Source organism: Microtus pennsylvanicus, chromosome 3 (assembly GCF_037038515.1).
Source record: "Microtus pennsylvanicus isolate mMicPen1 chromosome 3, mMicPen1.hap1, whole genome shotgun sequence".
In the NCBI taxonomy this organism is placed as follows: domain Eukaryota; kingdom Metazoa; phylum Chordata; class Mammalia; order Rodentia; family Cricetidae; genus Microtus; species Microtus pennsylvanicus.
The window spans coordinates 83,299,362-83,319,018 of record NC_134581.1 but is presented as its reverse complement, the minus strand read 5'-3'; the positions used below and the strand labels follow the sequence as shown (position 1 = coordinate 83,319,018).

General features: G+C 39.2%; 1 protein-coding gene across 1 annotated transcript; it reads right to left on the bottom strand.

Moving 5' to 3' along the window:
• Nucleotides 1-12,110: 12,110 nt before the first annotated feature.
• Nucleotides 12,111-13,043, bottom strand: LOC142847210 (olfactory receptor 8A1-like). Its single transcript, XM_075967938.1, has one exon. It carries the CDS (start codon nt 13,038-13,040, stop codon nt 12,111-12,113), a length of 930 nt encoding a protein of 309 aa, XP_075824053.1. The 5' UTR covers nt 13,041-13,043.
• Between the last annotated feature and the right edge of the window lie 6,614 nt (nt 13,044-19,657).

Genomic DNA, 19,657 nt, shown 5'->3' with positions numbered 1-19,657 from the left:
CCCTACCTGGAAAGCTCTCATTCATCTTCTCATGATCATTTAGGATTCTATTTAATATTTAGGAATCATAGTACAAATGTCACCTTAACTTATATTGGCATTGTATCACAATAAACACTTTATAAATTGAAAACATCATTAATTAAAAATGTTTAATCCATCTAACCTACTAACACATCTAATCCATCTAACACTAGCTTAGCTCAGTCTACTTTACACTTGTTTAGAGCACTTATATTATTTTATAGCTGGACAATGTTGTCCACTGGTCCTCTGTTTGCTCATTATTTGATAATGTTCCCTGGGTGTTCATGTGATAAAGCTAAGGTCATCATCATAAGTTCTACATTTAACATATGATTTAACTAGTCTTCATATTTTAACCCATGACCGTTATGAGTTAAAGGTCAGTCTCTTATATGACATCCACATGCACACAAGTTCATGACATCTATGCCCACATCAATACAAGGAACAGCTTGTATTAATTGCTCACCTTATAAACCTTTCTTAGGAAAGGCTTATGCTGGACCCCATAACATTACCCAAAGCAACATTAATTTCTTTATGAACGCCTTGTGTCTTTGCCTGCCATTGCTTTGGACTCTTGATGAATGGTTGCATGTTCTGGCCTTTGCTTCCAGAACAAACATATTTCACTTATTTTCACATATATTCACTTATATATTTTACAATTATCTTTAACAGCTTCTCTTTAAAAACCTCAGCACTGTTAGAATCAGCCTGTTGCCTTGTCACTAGCCTTTACGTTACAGGGTTGGTGATTCTGAAACAATAAAACCCCCCGTAACTTTCTATAAGTTGTGTTTGTGCATGAGTGTGTGTGTGTGTGTGTGTGTAGCATTATTGGCATACTTTTAGTGAATTAGCAGGGTTCTTCCCGAGCTGGGATTGTTAGTAAGCTAGGCAGTATGGGCTTCTGTACTGGTCTTCCTTCTATGCCAGTACTCCCTTGTTATCCAGAGTGCAGCTCTCTTCTTCACGAAGGTAGGTTTCATGGATGCTGATAAGAAAGTTTCTGTCTCACTGATTCACTTTCTGTACTTTGATATGTCTGGTATTATCAATTGTGAGAAGCTTTACTTATCTGTTCTGATCGCCATTGACCTCTTCCTTCGTATTGGTTAACTACTTTGAGTTTAATCTCAACTGTAATTGTAGCTGGCATGGTTCCTTGTCTCCAAAAGAGAGAAATTTGGGTTTGAAAATTTAGTTTTGTGGTAGAGTGCTTGCCTTAGCTTTGAGAGAAACCGAGAGAAGTTGTTTTCTTGTTCTTACCAGAAATGGGGCACACTATTGGTCGTTTTGTTGACATGAGATCTAAAGACACAAAATACAACATCTCTAAACCTTTGCAATACTCCTAAGTATCAGTTGTTATTGATCCTATGGCTGACTGGGAGCTGGTGACCTACCACATTGCCCAGTTTCGTGAAAGAGAGTCTGACTCCATATTCAGTTAGGTAGACAGTAAAGTCAAAGCTTGATATATGATTTATACTCTCAAACCTTTGAGTGTGTGTGTGTGTGTGTGTGTGTGTGTGTGTGTGTGTATGTGAATCAATTGTGAGTTAGGGGTATCTGTAATAGGTTGTTAGCATACCATGACAATGAGTTCCTACAGTAATGATGTTAAAATATATAACATGGTTCCAAGCAAAGACAGAGTGTAGAACAAAGATGTGGCTACTTAACCTGTCATGAAAGCAGAGGTGAATCACATACTAAAGCTATAGTCATTTAAAAACATGAAACCATGAAATAAATCTTATGAAATGGGTAGCAGGCTTGTCCTTATGTAACCTCCACTGACAAGGTGTGTGTCTGTTTCCACACATGTGCATTTGTATATCATATAAAAGATTGACCTCTGGCATACCTGTGATGGTTTAAAATATACAATATAACCATCCCATGTATTATTTGCCTGTAATAAGGATGCCCTTTGCTTATTGGGCTTGGGAAACATTTTGGGATGTAATAAGTTATTTTAAGAAATTTCCCCACAGAATTTGAGTTGGTCTTTTTGCTTGTTGACATTAGAGAGTTAATATTTGGTTTTTATTCCTTTAAATGTAGCTCTTGTAAGACAGTTGACTACAGAATCTGAAGTGCAGGCTTATTTTTTCTCACTAAAACATCAAAGAGAGACTAGATGGGATTAAAAAGTATAAATACAACCTGAGTCCTGTGGACGAGCCAGGGGAGAGTGGAGGAGAATTGTAACCAGATATGGAGTGAGAGAGGGCTGAACACAGCCTGGAATGTCTTCTCCACTCCCTCATGCTTTTCTCAGCCTCTGCTCTGGATATCTTCTTACTAAAAAAAGGTGATGTCTCTTGGTCTCAAAACATGAAATATGACCCTCATAAAATCAGCAAGTTGGGATTTTTTTTGAAAGATATAGGGTACTTCACAGAACTGCAGAGGAAGTTAAGAAACAGAATAGCTTCTCTAGTCAGTCATCAGGCAAGCCTCCTGCAGGTAGGCTGCTCCGACACCCATTGATTGAACCCTGCAAGCTACAAGTTCCACTCTGCCCCCAAACCCTCCTGTCCCCTGCGCCCTCAGATGAACTCTGAAACACAGGTTGCAACTATACAGAGAGGACCAAGAGGTGAGTGATCACCCACCCAACAGGGCACCCCACTCTCTAGGTTTTCCATACTGGAGCAAAACCCAGGGTCCCTCCCTCACCTACCTCAGCTTCTCTAGTCAGTGAGTAGGCAAGCTTCCTGCAGGTAGGCTGCTCCAACATGCCCATCCCATCAATGGGACCCTGCGAACTACAACCACAATACAGAGCAGACCAAGAGCAGTTCCCAAAGACACAGAGAGCAACTGCAAGGATTGGACCAAGAGGCAAAGACACTGCTGACACCAATTGGAGGAAGAGATTGATAGGTGCCAATGCAAGAATTCATCCAACAACCTAAGAAGCAACATGGTAACATCAGAACCCTGTTATCACACAACAGGAAGACTTGATCATCTGAATCCAGAAGAAGCAGAACAAAATAATTTTAAATGTAACTTTATGAGGATGATGGATAGCTTTAAAGAGGAAATGACAAATTCCCTTAAAGAAATGGAGGAAAAGAAAGTTAAGACACTAGATTTGCAAAATGACGTCCAAGGAAGCTAGGAAGCTAGAAATATAGCTGAAGTCACAAATACAGGATGCATTGGCTTAAGGCACGAGGACGAGTGACCACTGCCCCTGGATCCATCTGGTGCCACTGTACAGCATACTTCGGTGCCATTAGTTGTCAGTTGGTCTTTTCTACTGAATTATTCCCGACTCTTTATACTGTTTTCACAGAAGAACATCTCTGAGTGGAAGCATTAGTTGGTGGAGGCCGAGTGTCCTTCTGCACTGATGACAGAGGGCACATGTAGAAATTGCCTCAAGCTCTATTATCTGGTATAACTAGGCACCAGATAGATTTTCCTGACAGAGATACAGTGCAGGTGTGGAAAGCCGCACATTAGATCTGCCTCACAATCCTTTGGATTTCTGAATTCTGCTTCTGAGGAAGGCTATTTGTACTTTTGATGACCAGTTTCTAAGAAAATTGTTCTTTGTATATTTTGAAGATCAGACCTCTGTCTGATGTGGGGTTAGTGAAGATCTTTTCCCATTCTGTAGGCTGCCGTTTTGTCTTATTGATCATGTCTTTGCTTTACAGAAGGCTTTCAGTTTTAGGAGGTCCCATTTATTAATTGTTTCTCTCAGGATCTGTGCTACTGGGATTATATTTAGGAAGTGGTCTCCTGTGCCAGTGCATTCAAGTGTACTTCCCACTTTCTCTTTTATGAGGATCAGGGTGGTTGATTTTATGTTGGGGTCTTTGATCCATTTGGACTTGAGTTTTGTGCATGGATTTATTTTCATTCTTCTACATGTTGATATCCATTTGTTGAATATGCTTTATTTTGTCAAAAATCAGGTGTTCATTGGTGTGTGGATTGATATCTGGGTCTTTTATTCAGTTTCATGGGTCCTCCTGTTTTTTAGGCCAATACCAGGCTGTTTTCAGTACTGTAGCTCTGAAGTAGAGTTTGAAGTCAGTGATTGTGATACCTCTAGAAGTTCCTTTATTATATAAGATTGTTTTGCCTATTCTGGGTTTTTTGTTTTTCCATATGAAGTTGAGTACTGTCCTTTCGAGGTCTGTGAAGAATTTTGTGGAGATTTTGATGGGCATTGCATTGAATCTGTAGATTGCTTTTGGTAAGATTGTCATTTTTACTATGCTAATTCTACGTACCCAAGAGCATGGGAGATCTTTACATTTTCTGGTGTCTTCTTCAATTTCTTTCTTCAAAGATTTAAAGTTCTTGTCAAACAAGTCTTCCACTTATTTGGGGAGAGTTACTCCAAGATATTTTATGTTATTTGTGGCTGCTGTGAAGAGTGATGTTTTCCTGATTTCTTTCTCAGTCCTTTTATCATCTGTGTAAAGGAGGGTTAGTGATTTTTTTGAGTTAATCTTGTATCATGCTACATTACTGAAAGTGTTTATGAGTTATAGAAGTTCCTCAGTAGAATTTTTAGGGTCACTTATGTAAATTATCAAATCATCAACAAATAGTGAGAGTTTGACTTCTTCTTTTCTGATCTGTATCCCCTTGATCTCCTTTTGTTGGCTTATAGCTCTAGTAGAACTTCAAGTACTATATTGAATAGATATGGAGAGAGTGGCCAACCTTGTCTTGTTTCTGATTTCAGTGGGATCACTGTGAGTTTCTCTCCATTTAGTTTGATGTTGACTGTTGGCTTGCTGTATATTACCTTTATTATGTTATGTTTAGGTATGTTTCTTGTATCCCTGCTCTCTCCAAGACCTTTATCATGAAGGGATGTTGTATTTTGTCAAAATCTTTTAAAGCAACTAATGAGATTATCATTTTTTTTAGCTTGTTTATATGGTGGATTACATTTTCATATGTTGAACCATCCCTGCATCTCTGGGATGAAGTCAACTTGGATGATTTTTCTGATGTGGTCTTAGATTTGGTTTGCCAGTATTTTGAGTATTTTTTCATTAATATTCATGAGTGAGATTGTTCTGTTATTCTCTTTCTTAGTAATGTTTTTATGTGGTTTGGGTATCAGGGTAGCCTCATAAAAAGAGTTTGGCAATGTTCTTTCTGTTTCTATTGTGTGGAACAATTTGAAGAGTATTGGTATTAGTTATTCTTTGAACATCTTGTAGAATTCTGCATTAAAACCACCCGGTCGTAGGCTATTTTTGGTTGGGAGACTTTAGATGACTATTTCTATTTCTTTAGCCATTATAGGTCTATTTAATTTGTTTTTCTGGTCTTGATTTTATTTTGGTAAGTGATATTTATCCAGAAAGCTGTCCATTTATTTTTCAATTTTGTGCAGTACAGGTTTTTGAAATATGACCTACTGATTCTCTGGATTTCCATCATGTCTGTTGTTATGCCCCCTTTTCATTTCTGAATTTGTTAATTTGGATATTCTCTTTTTGTCTTTTGGTTAATTTGGATAAAGGTTTGTCTATTTTGTTGATTTTCTTGAAGAACCAACTCTTTGTCTCATTGATTCTTTGTACTGTTTCTTTGTTTCTATTTTGTCAATTTTAGCTCTCAATTTGATTTTTTTCCTGTCATCTAGTTCTCCTGGGTGAGTTTGCTTTTTTTTTTTTGTTCTAAAGCTTTCAGGTGTTCTGTTAACTCACTACTGTGGGATGTGGGATTTTTCCAGCTTCCTTATGTGGGCATTTACTGTTTTGAACTTTCCTCTTAACACTGCTTTCATTGTGTCCCATAAATTTGGGTATGTTTTGAGGTCATTTTCATTGGATATTAGGAAGTCTTTAATTTCTTCCTTTATTTCTTCCTTGATGCTTCAGGTGAGCATTGTTTAATTTCCATGTGTTTGTGGGCTTTCTGAAATTAATGTTGCTGTTGCATTCTAATTTTAATTTGTGGTCAGTTTTTGAGAAGGTTCCTTGAGGTGCTGAGAAGAAGGTATATTCTTTTATTTTGGATAGAATATTCTATAGATATCTGTTAAGTCCACTTGATTCATAACATTTGCTAGTTCTCTTATTTGTCTGGTAATTTTCTGTCTTACAGACCTGTCCAGTGGTGAGAGTGGGGTGTTGAAGTCTCCCACTATTACTGTGTGGGGTTTAATGTGTAAATTCAACTTTAGCAGTGTTTCTTTTACATACGAAGGTGCCCTTGTATTTGGGGCCTAGATGTTCAGTATTGAGATTTCCTCTTGATGGAAGCTCATTTTTCTTAACACTGACTCTCTCACTGGATGTACAGGTACCAATTCATTTACCTTTGTATTCATTGTTCATTTGGAAGAGCTGTCTGCATACCATGCTCTTTATCAGATACATTATTCACCAATATTCTCTTCCAGTATGTGGCTTATGTTCCTAATCTCAGTTAATCAAGGTATTATTTTTATTATTTGAGGCAGATTTCACCATGTGGCCTAAGTTGGCATTGAACTTCAGGGCTCAAATGATCTATATTCCTGCTTCCTGTATAACTGAGATATGTGTGTTGACATACTCCCACATTGCATATGTTTTCTTGCATAAAATTTTAATATGCATAAGCAACATTGTGTTTTATTTCTTATCATCTTTATTTTCTCACTGTGTAGGGTATCTTTAAGCTATACTGCCTGTGACTATTCTTAGATATTATAAAGTCTCCACAACAAATGATCTGCTAATTTTCTTAAAGATGGAGTCCTGTTTTGCCCATTTCCCATCACCAAAAATAATAGCACAAAGCGTTTTTGCACATGTCCTCCTGTGTACATGGGAGGCAAGACATTGAGTCATGTACACCTGGGCCAGAACTAATGAGTGTATGCACACTTAGCCTTGTGTTTTCTAAGTAATGCCTTCCTGTTTTCTAGACCAATCACAGAATACAAGTGTTCTTCTTCACTAACATGCATCGCTCCCCAGCTTTTAAGCCTTTACCATTCTCACAGGTGTAAGAAGATATATCACTGCTTTAGTTTGCATTTCTGTGTTTAGTGATCTGAGAACCTCTTCATGTGGTGGATGACACTCCATACTTCCTCTGTAAACTGGGTTCTCTGTCCATTTCCGATTTATTCTGATTATTATTGTGATTTCTGTAGTCTATTACAGATCGGTGTTAGGATATTAAGATATTATCCCATATATTAGGCTTTTCTCAGATTGGGTTACATTACTATCACTGGTGTTCTTTGCTACATGATTTCTGTAACAATTTATAATTAAAATTGATCATTATTTTTTCTTTATGGTTTCACACCTTAAGCTGATTGTTTTCCTTTGTATTTTATTCTAATTAAAATAAAGTTACAGTGGTAGAAGGCACATTTCTTCAATGAAAGAGAAGAAAGAAAAATGAGTGGAAGAGTCAAGAGGAAATGACTGTCTTAACATCTGCTACATCTTTCTAATGTGTTAGAAAGCTAAAACTACACTTCCCAGGTTATTTTGAGCTTAATTGTAGAAATAATTGGTTTCAATTAATTAAAAGAATTTGTGTGATATCTAGAAGGTGAGAGAGTACAAATGTAACCACAATTAGCTAGGGTTTGCTTAGTAGCAGTTCAGTAGGTTTGGTGTGAATCTGAAAATTTGCATATCTACCAAGTTCCCAGGTGACATCTATCCTAGGATCCTGTCATTTATGTTGGTCTTGCAAGTGTGAGACAGATTTGCCATGGAAATTCAGGCTCCTAACTATTGGAGAATTATTTGCAGATTCCTCACTAGTCATACTAAGCCAATGAACATGAATCAAATGGTTAATATTGGCCATCAGCTTGGCAGGGTCTGGAGTCACCCAGGAGATAAACCTTTGGGCCTGTCTGTGAGAAAGTTTCTAGATTAGTTGGGATGACCCACATTAAATGTGAGCAAAGCCTTTACATTTATGTACTTAAAAACATACAGATTCCATATCTGAATGAAACTTGTGATGTTGTTCATTTGAAACTGGCTTGTTTTGCTTGACATAATAATGCTTCCTAATTTCGTCTACTTTATCTTAAAGTGGCACAATTTTAATTTTCTTAATGAATGAATGATATTCCAGAGTGTAATGTGGGATTCCCATCTATATGTCATGCATATGTTTTATTACCATTGGTTAATAAAGAAGTTGCTTTGGCCTATGGCAGGGCAGAATAGAGCTAGGGGAAAAATTAAACTGAACGTAGGGAAAAGAAGATAGAGTCAAAGAGATACCGTGCAGTTGCCAAAAGAGAAAGATGCTGGAAACTTACTGGTAGGCCACGATCTCATGGTGATACACAGATTAATAGAAATGGGTTAATTTAAGATTTAAGAGCTAGCTATAAATATATGTGAGCCATGGGCCAAATAACATTATAATAAATACAGTTTCTGTGTGATTATTTGGGTCAGGGCAGCCGGAAACCAAGGCATAGTCTTCATTTACAAGTGTATCTACAGGTTTATCTGTTAATAGACATTGCTATGGTTAATTGACTGGAGTTAGACTCAACTAGGAGACATACACCTAGGTATGCCCATGAAGGACTCCCTGAGGAGCAAAGGCACACTGTTACAAGGAGTGGGGCCCCATGTTTATCCCTGCTGCCTGGCTAGCTTAGCCCCTGAAATAACCACACAGACACTGTATTCATTAAAACACTGCTTGGCCCGTTAGTTCTAGTTTCTTATTGGCTAATTCTTATATCTTAATTTAACCCATTTCTATTAATCTGTGTATCGCCATGTGACTGTGGCTTACCAGCAAGATTCTATCTAGAGTCCATCTCAGGCAGAAGATCCATGGCGTCTCTCACTCTGCCCTTTTTCCCAGCATCCTGTTCTGTCTTCTCTGCCTAAGTTCTTCCCTATCAGGCCCAAAGGAGGGAAAGGAGGCAGCCAGCCAGCACCAGCGTTCATGCTCTTCTGCTTCCTGAGTGCAGATGATGATTGTGTGGGGATATGCATACTTGAGTGCAGTGCATGCAGAAGTCAGAAGAAGGTGCTAAATCTCCTGGAACTGCAGTTGTAGACAGTTGTGAGCCACCCAGCTAAGGTGCTGAGTTCTGAACTCAGGTTCTTCACAAGAACAGTACACTCTTAACTGTTGGGCCTTCTCTGTAGCCCCTCAGGACCCACTGCTATTAGTTTCTAATACTTTGTTGAGTGTCTGATATGAAGTATGTTCTGATGTATCTAACTCATGCTTTTGACTTCAGACCTAGAGGAAAACACTTTTATAGAAATTTGCTTTTTTTAGTGAGGAAATGAAAGTTCAGAAACACAAAATAGATTTGAGACTAGATTATTGCTTCTGAAGCCATAAGTATTTTCAGATATTTGCTGATAGAATTAAGAAACTTAGGACTACAGAGTTCTCAAGTCATTGCTGCTTTCTTTCCATAAACATGTCCAATAGTTTTACCAGGATATATTTTGTTATTTGTTTTGGAATAACTTTCTTTTACGATGTATGTTTTTTCTTGCTCTTGTTCTTTTTTGTTTTCTTCTTCCTTTCCTTCTCCTCCTCTTATCACTGTTAGAGAGTATATGTATATGTATATATATATATATATATATATATATATATATATATACATGTATAGATGTGTGTGTTTGTTAAATTTATCTTTCTTCTTCTGTTGTCTTTGTTGGGATTTCTTCACCGGGGCTCTTTATTTGTTCTCCTTTGTCCAGTTTCTATATTTACTGTTTTCCCATTAAATCTCTTCATTTTATTTTTAATTTTACTTTTAAATACACACATATATTTAAAATAAAGAAAACAAGACTATCTACTTGAGAGTGGGAAACATGGCAAAACTGGCCACTGGGCAAGGAACTGTCCATGCATCGACCATGACAAATTGCACGATATCCAGACAGGACAAGCAGGATGCAACAAAAAAGACTATCAAATCTTGCCAAGACAGGGTAAGACAGTTTTGAAAAATTTCTTGTCTCTGAAAATGGTCTGTCAGTTACTCTAGGCCTTAGCCAAAGTTGGTTGCTTCAACATTGAAAATGAGACTTTGGGTGATTGCCAAGGTAGCTATTGAATTCTAATTTTAATCCAATAAGTTATATGGGGTTATTCCAGTTTTTTTTTGTATCTGCTGAGGTTTGCTTTGTTACCTAGTATGTGGTCAATATTTGAGAAGGTTCCATGAGGTTCTGAGAAGAAGGTATATTCTTTTATGTTTGGATGGATTGTTCTATAGATATCTGTTAAGTCCATTTGATTCATAATATCTGTTAGTTCCCACATTTCTCTGTTAATTTTCTGTCTGATATACTTGTCCAGTGGTGAGAGTGGAGTGTTGAAGTCTCCCACTGTTAGTGTGTGGGGTTTAATGTGTGATTTAAGCTTTAGAAGTGTTTCTTTGACATATGAGGGTGTCCTTGTATTTGGCGCATAGTTGTTCAGTATTGAGATTTCCCCTTGATGAATTTTTCCTGTGACTAATATGAAATGTCCTTCTTTGTCTCTTTTTATTGATTTTAGTTTGAAGCTTATTTTGTTAGTTATTAGGATAGCTACACCAGCTTCTTTCTAGGTTCATTTGATTGGAAAAATTTCCACAACCCTTTACTCTGAGGCAATGTCTGTCTTTGAGGTTGAGGTGTGTTTATTGTATGCAGCAGAAGGATGGATTTTGTTTTGGTATCCAATCTGTTAGCCTGTGTCTTTTTATAGGTGAGTTGAGTATATTTATATAAAGGAATATCAATGACCAGTGATTGCCAGTTCCTGTTATTTTAGTTTTTGTTGTTGGTGATGTTATTGTGTGTTTTTTACCTTTTTTGGGATTAGCTGCTTTGATATCACCTATTGTCTGTGTTTTTGTTGGAGTAACCAACTTCCGAGGGTTGTAGTTTTCCTTCTACTACTTTGTGTAGGGCTGGGTTTGTGGCTATAACTAGCTCTTACAAGTTAAATTAACCCATATTTCTTATCTATCCCCTGCCAAAATGTGGTACAATTTTCAGCATGGCATATTCTTCTTCTTCTCTCTTCATCTCCTAGTGACTCCCCTGGTTTTTCTCTTCTTTCCTTCCCTGCCCCGCCCTTTTTAAATTTCCTGCCACAAATCCCACCTAATCTTTTGCTGCCCAACTATGCATCAGTCAGTGTTTTATTAACCAATGAGAGTAATATACACCCACATACAAAAAGATTGTTCCATAGCATGCTCCATTAGCATCATGGTGGGATATGGCAGTGTGCAAGCAGACATGGTGCTGGACAAGGAGCTGAGAGTTTTATATCTTTATACGAAGATAGCACGACTTGATCTGAGATACTGGGTATGAGCATATACGACACCTCAAAGCTCACCCTCACAGTGACACAATTCCTCCAATAAGACCACACCAACTCCAGCAAAGCCACACCTCCTAAGAGTGCCATATCCTTTGGAGACCTTTTTCTTTCAAACCACCACAGACCTTAAAAATCAACAAATAGAAATCAGAGGTTTATGCAGAGGTAAGGAGAAAATAAGTAGAAAAAACACAGACTCAACCACAGGAAGAAACGAGTGTTTTGTCTTCACAGCTGGGTAGGCTTACAGAAGTTATCACACAGGTGCTTACAATCACATACTCTTACATGCAAGGAACTCAGGACCGCGAGGGGTGCACCCACACACTGAGACAATGGGGATCTTCTATCGGGAACTCACCAAGGCCAGCTGGCCTGGGTCTGAAAAAGCATGGGATAAACCCGGACTAGCTGAACACAGCGGACAATGAGGAATACTGAGAACTCAAGAACAATCGCAGTGGGTTTTTGATCCTACTACACGTACTGGCTTTGGGGGAGCCTAGGCAGTTTGGATGCTCACCTTACTAGACCTGGATAGAGGTGGGCGGTCCTTGGGCTTCCCACAGGTCAGGGAACCCTGATTGTTCTTCGAACAGATGAGGGAGGGGGACTTGATCGGGGGAGAGGGAGGGAAATGGGAGGCGGTTGCGGGGAGGAGGCAGAAATCCTTAATAAATAAATAAATTAAAAAAATAAATAATTAAAAAAAGAACTTTCAAAAAAAAAAAAGACCAACATTTCCATCAAAGGAGTTTTCTCTTCAGTGTTTTGTCCAGGGCAGCCTTCACCTCTTTGTTTCTCAGGCTGTAGATCAGGGGATTGAGCATGGGGATCACCGTGGTGTAGAACACAGAAGCTACATTTTCCTGGGCCAGGGAACTAGCTGTGGAAGGCTTTAAGTACATGAAGGCAGTGGATCCATAGAACAAGCCCACAGCTGCAAAGTGGGAGCTGCAGGTGCTGAAAGCTTTGGACCTGCCCTCAGAGGAGCTGATGCGCAGGATGCTCGACAGGATGAAGGCATAGGAAATTAGTACTGTTAAGCTTGTTGCTATAATATTGAACCCAGCTAAAAAGAAGACAGCCATCTCTACATCATAGGTACTAGAGCAGGAGAGCTTCATGAGGGGTAGAATGTCACAGAAGTAATGGCTGATGAGGTCTTCACAATAGTGTAACTTTAACATGAGGCCTGTCTCTATTGTTGAGCCAATGAATCCCATGGCATAGACAAAAGCTACCAGCATGGAGCAGAGGGCAGGAGACATGATGATGTTGTAAAGCAAGGGGTGGCAGATGGCCACGTAGCGGTCATAGGCCATCACAGTGAGCATGTAACACTCAGCAATGACGAAAACAAGGAAGAAGTAGAGCTGTGACATGCACCCGTCATAGGAGATGAGGTTTCTTTTGGACACAAAGTTGATGAGCATTTTTGGGGTAATGACAGAGGAGTAGCAGAGATCCACAAATGACAAGTTGCTGAGGAAGAAGTACATGGGGGTGTGAAGCTGTGTGTTGAGTCCAATCAAGGTGATCATGCCCAGGTTTCCTACCATTGTGACCGTGTAGATCCCCAGGAAGAGGAAGAAGAGGGGCAGCTGGAGCTCTGGCCTGTTAGTTAACCCCTTGAGGATGAACTCTGTCACCATGGAGTGATTTTCTGAAACCATTGTGTCTAGGCGGGAGTCCTGTGGGGTGGAAGAGAAGGAGCTTGTGAGGGGCTGTACTTGTCCCCCTCAGAGCAAGTGGTTTTCTGCATTTGACAGCTGCTGAACAATCCTGGTTATGTCAGATGCATCTTCTCCACACTGTTGCTTAGTTGTCAGAACTAGCCTAGGATTTCAGAGATCTTGAAGCTGAGAGTCTTAGGAGAGAGTTCTGATTTTTTTATTTTTTTACTGGTTTTACAATTGTCTCAGAGCTGTGGTTCTGGACCAGCATTTACCTTCTTACAAAAATTATCTGGTTTCATTTCATAGTCATTAAATCAGAAAGTTTATGTTGAAGGACAGGAATATATTTCAACAGTTTCTCTAAGGATGTTTATGTTTGTCAATTTTGTAACTAATCAGTGGTCTTTTCATAATTTGTAGCTGTCATATATGTAATTTCCTTTAATATTTATTTATATGTGTTTTTGCCTGAATGCATATATGTGTACCCTGTGCATGCAGGAGTCTGTGAAGGTCCAAAGAGGCATCAAATCCCCTGGAACTGCAATTACAGACATTTGTGAGACTCATGTTGGTATTGGAAATGCAACTTGTGCTCTGTGCAAGATCGTTAAGTTCTCTTAACCACTGAGACATCTCTCAAACCTCATCTACGCTTTTTTAAAATATTCATTTAATGATTATACTAATATTTGAAATAGGTGTCTTATGAGGATGACCTGGCATTTGCTCCTCTTTTACTGGTTGCAGGTCAAGGTCTGTATCTGAGACACAGTAATATTAGTTTAATAGCACAGGACAAATCACATTTAAAAATATTCATTCAAAAGTTGAGTCAGATAACTCACACATAGAATCCCAACACTCAGGAGGTGGAGGTAGGGGAATTTCTAGGAGTTTGAGTACAGCCTGGACTATACAGTGAAAATCTGTTTCATAAGACAAATAAACAATTAATAATCTTCCTTAAATGCTTTCTTCCTATGAAAATAGGAGTTGGCATCTAGTAGTCTCAGTGATTCAAAGGCCTTGAGGTTCTTAGGCTGTGGTCCTAGGCATTTCAGTTCCCAGTGTCACCTGCTTTGTGTGTCCACCTGGAGTAGAGAACACTGATGCCTGGATTCTGTCCAGATGTCCAGAGCACATAGCGTTATCTTCAGTAAATGCTCCACAGGCAACTTATGGCTACACTAGTTTCAGAAAGTAATGACATCCTAATCATGGCATCCTCGTACTTCTAAAGGCAAATACTGAGATTACAGATATGTCTACAGGGAGCATCCATCAATGTTGGTGGATACATTATTTCACAAATTCTCTCTTGTTGGAAAATGTATTTTTTTAAAAAAAACTTTAAAAATGTAGAGATCAATGTTATAAATCCTAAAAGTTCCCCGTTACATATGTGTGGAGAAGGGTTTGAGAAAATTGATGTACCAGAGAAACTTGGAGTCGAACTCACTCTGTTTTCTCTGTTTTTTTTCCTATGACTCTAATGTGAAGCTTTGGAGTGCTTACCTGCCCTCTCAGAAATGGGTGACTTGGGCAGGTTGTGTCCTCCAAGTCTTAGGATATGCATAGAAGAGAAATGTTGGCTAGTAGTTTGTTATTTATTAGAAAATTGAAAATTAAAGTTACTCAGTTTTTTTTAATTGAAAGTAGAATACTTTAATTCCAGCTCTGGGGAGGCAAAGACAAGTGGATCTTTGTGAGTGCAAGGCCAGCCTGGTCTATAGAGTGAGTTTCAGAACAGTCACAGAGAAACCTGTGTTGAACCCCCGCCTGAAAAATATTCATCTCTCATACAATACATCCAATCACAAGGAACACAAGAATAAGTTAAAGGACTATGACTTCTGTTCCATTCTGTATTTTTAAAACACTCTTGCTTTCTGTATCTTCTCTTTGTGAATCAATCATCATTTATTAAAATTAATTTATCAAATTTTGGAGCGATATGAAGGATATTGAAAAAAATATTGCACTTTTAAAAATCAAAGTGCCGTATATGCATTGTACTTGTTAGAGATTCAGATGAACAATGACAAAAAAAGAAAAATACCAAAAAGGAAAAACATCACAAATATGTGAATATAATATGTAAAACCTGTACTACGTGACGGTGTGCTGGCCGGGAACTAGGCTGGAGATTTAAACACATAAACACACAGACACCTCCTGAATATTAACCTTCATCAGGCGATAAAAGGAAACAGAGACAGAGACCCACATTGGAGCACAGGACAGAAATCTCAAGGTCCAAATCAGGAGCAGAAGGAGAGAGAGCACGAGCAAGGAACTCAGGACCGCGAGGGGTGCACCCACACACTGAGACAATGGGGATGTTCTATCGGGAACTCACCAAGGCCAGCTGGCCTGGGTCTGAAAAAGCCTGGGATAAAACCGGACTAGCTGAACATAGCGGACCATGAGCACTACTGAGAGCTCAAGAACAATGGCACTGGGTTTCTGATCCTACTGCACGTACTGGCTTTGTAGGAGCCTAGGCAGTTTGGATGCTCACCTTACTAGAACTGGATGGAGGTGGGGGTTCCTTGGACTTTCCACAGGTCAGGGAACCCTGATTGCTCTTCGGGCAGTGGAGGGAGGGGGACTTGGTAGGGGGAGGGGGAGGGAAATGGGAGGCGGTGGCGGGGAAGAGACAGAAATCTTTAATAAATAAATAAATTAAAAAAAAAAAAGAAAAAACCCACACAGACAGAGGCACAGGGACATGGGTCATCCTTGAAACAACAATGCCAAGAATGGCAACTTTATTGTGCTTAGGGGGTAGCTTATATAAGGTTCTGGCCACGCCCCAGCTCTAGGGATCTTTCAGCTGCAGACCCATCAGAACCCACTCACCTGCCATCAGGGTCTCGTGCTCAGAGCTGCTGCAAGGCTCAGGAAAACAAGTTGTTTTGCTTGGAGCAGCTGTAAGCAGTTACACCAGCACAGGAAATTCAGTGTCTGGGGGTCCATAGTCCCCATCAGTAGTGAAGTTTCTTATTTAGAACATGGTATTAGTAGGAATCTTCTTGTATATTTGCATTACATGCTATGGCAATGCATTATGATAAAATATTCCTTACATTCAAAGAGATCAGAACTTTTGAATGACCTCCCAGTCAGAGTTATAACATCTGGAGGCCCCTTAAAATTTAGGACTGTTATCCTCCTGTGTACTCCGCCTGCTTCTTCAATCTGCTCGAGAGAACAATGTAGCAATCAGCCTTAGTTGCCTCCACAATCTAAGTTCATGCAAAGCTGTAATCTTTTATTCAAAGTTTTTAGTTCATATGATATATTATGATCGTGTTTTCCCCTCCCCCAGCTCCTCACAGGTCCTTCCTACCTCCCTACCTGCACAAATTTCCTCTCTCTCAAAGACAACTATCCAAAAACAAACATTAAACTTCCCAAACTCCAAAATCAAAACAAAGATACCCCCAATAAGACAAAAAAAAGCTTGAACAAAATGAAATAAAGCAAAAGCCCACTGAGATCCCCAGCAATATGCAGTTAGCTATAATTTTGAGTTATTCCTATTCCACGTTTCCTATGCATGTTTGTGTATGTGCCATGATAATTGTGTGCTGGAAACAGAAAAGAGTCTGGAAACAACCTTATAAGAGGCATATCCACCACAAATGTTGCAGACAGCACTTGAATATTACTTGATGAAATTAATGTTTGCTGACTCTGAGATTCCATCTGACACCTGACAGAATGGCTAAGATCAGAGATACAAGTGACAACTCATACTGGAGAGGATGTGGAGTAAGGAGAACATTCCTCCATTGCTGGTGGGAGTACAAGCTTGTACAGCCACTATGGAAATTAATATGTCAGTTTCTCAGAAAATTGGAAATCAATCTACCTCAAGACCTAGTTATTCCATTCTTGGGCATAGACCCAAAGGATGCTCAATCATACCATAAGGACATTTGCTCAACTATCTTCATAGCAGATTTATTTGTAATAGCCAGAACCTGGAAACAGCCTAGATACTCCTCTACCAAGGAATAGATAAAGGAAACATGGTACATTTACACAACAGAGTATTACTGAGCTGTTATAAAAACAATGACATCAGAAAATTTGCAGCCCAGTAGATGGAACTAGAAAAGATCACCCTGAGTGAGGTAACCCAGAGCTAGAGAGACAACACATGGTATGTACTCACTTATAAGTGAATATTAGCTGTAAAGGGTAAACTATGTTACAATTCACAAACTCAGAAAACCTAGGTAACAAAAAGGTCTCCCTTGGAAGGGGAAATATAATAGATTTTATGGGTAGACTGGGGGAAGGTGGGGATGGGAACAGAAGGGATCAGGTTGAGTATAGACAGGGACAGTGCTGAGAGAGATGACTGAAAAAGAGGGGCATTTCAGGGTGAAGTAAAACCTGGTACAAGGGAAACTCCCAGGAATCTACAAGGATGACACCAGCTAAGACTCCTAGCAATAGTGGATATGTAGCCTGAACGGGCAAGATTTCCAGCGGAGGGATGGGATAACAAACCTAGCCACATAATCTTCAACCTAAAGTCTGTCCTGCTTACAGGATGTGATGAGATTGGTGCCTAGCCCAGTTGACACCAGAGAGATTTCATCTCTCAACTGATGAGAATAGGCAGAGAGCAACAGTCAAACATTAGGTGGAGCTTGGGGGAATTCTAAGAAGAGGAGGAGGAAGGATTGTAGGAGCTAGAGCGGTCAAGGACACCACAGGAAAACCCACACAATCAACTAACTTGGGTTCGAGGGTGCTCACAGAGACTGAACCAACAACCAGAGAGCCTGAGTCTAAGCTAGCCCCTCTACATATATGTTACAGTTATGTAGCTTGGTCATCTTGTGGAACTCCTAACAGTGGGAGCAAGAGTTGTCTCTGACTCTTTTACTGACTTTTGGGATTGTATTTCTCATACTGGGTCTCCTTGCCTAGCTTTAATAAATGGGGAGGTGCTTAGTTTTATTGCAACTTGATATGCTATGTTTTATTGCTATCCATGGGAGGCCTTCCCTTCCTGAATAAAAATGGAGGAGGAGAGGATGGGGTGGGCAGAGGGGAGGTGTGGGAGAGGGGCTGGGAGGAGAGGAGGAGGGGAAACTGTGGATTGTTAAATAAATAAATAAAATTAAATGAATAAATAAATACACAATGTTTGCTCGTTGGGTCAGTTGCAGTCAGAAAGGCAATCCCTTATAAAACTCTGTTGAAGATTTTTTAAAGTATCTCTCATTCCTTCCCCATCTGGCACTTTCTGTGTTGTTCAATAAAGGAGAGAGCAAAACCCTTTGTTAGTGACAGAACACAGACACAGACGTAGACACAGACTTGCAGGGACAGTTTTACTAGACAGTCTTCAGGCAGGCATAGATTCAGACTCATACAACAGACAGATGGTAGAAGACACAGGGAAAGCAAGGTATCTCAAATCTGGGCTCCCTTTTGGTTCAATGACACCAAGGGGAAGTATTTTGGTTTCTTTCCTTAATTTGACACCAATGCATTATTAGTGACTTCAAGTTTATTATTAAGGTGTCAGATCTATGCAATATGCGTCTAGAATAAAACAATTTGTAAATCTTTGTATAGGATTTAAAAATTGTTTGATTTTTTTTAATCTTGCATTTTTTTCCAGGTGTTAAGAACAAGTCTTTAAGCCTTCAGATTGTGGTTTGAAGACAAGAAAATCTCTGTTGCTAAATAAGCTTTTTGTTTGTTTTTGAGACAAGATTTCTCTGTGCAGCCCTGGCTGTCCTGAAATTTGCTCTGTAGACCTGGCTGGCCTCAGTCCCACAGAGATCTGCCTTCCAAGTACTGGGATGAAAGGCGTGCGCCACCACTGCCCAGCCTAAATGAGCTTTCTATGGTAAATTGTTACTGGTGGTAAATTTAGCTTTATGTCAATAAATATTGGAAGCATCTATGATCTTTTAAGTATTTTATTTATTATTAACTATAAAATATTTTCTATATACAAGCGACTAAGAAAATCCTACATAGCCCCTTTGGATCAATGCCATGATTCTAGAAGCAATATGAAATATAGAAAATCTACCACGGACAACCATTCTCCCAGATTAGATTGTATTGATCTATGACGGACAGAGTGGACATCATTCTCTGAGTGCTATGAGAAAACCCCTGAGCGGGAGCGTCTACACAGCCGGCGTTAAAAATATCACTTCTGTAGTCTTCTAACGACATAAAGATAGAACCACATACCGTATGTTTCCTGTGAGTTATACTCCTGTGACTTTTCTATTTCCCAAGCCTGTAGAGGCTCAGGATTGTCATCAATGAGAACACAGCACACACAGCACAAGACACTTGGAGAAGGAAAACAAACATACAATCAGAAACATTCTGTATATAAAAAAGACGAGATTACAATCAGAAACATACTGTATATAAAAAAGACGAGATTATTGAAGAAAAATTTTTCTTTAAACGTTATACAAGTGTGAAATAAATACCTTTGTGGAAGGGAAGTGACAGTCAGATCTCCTGGAAACTTTAAGGGATGCCTTGATCTCAACAATTAACAAATGCTGAAGACAGTATCTGTGATTTTTAGGTCGAGTGCTCAATTTGCCCAA

What these genes read in the sequence shown, in the direction of transcription:
- LOC142847210 (XM_075967938.1), bottom strand. Translation starts at nt 13,040, where the DNA reads ATGGTTTCAGAAAATCACTCCATGGTGACAGAGTTCATCCTCAAGGGG.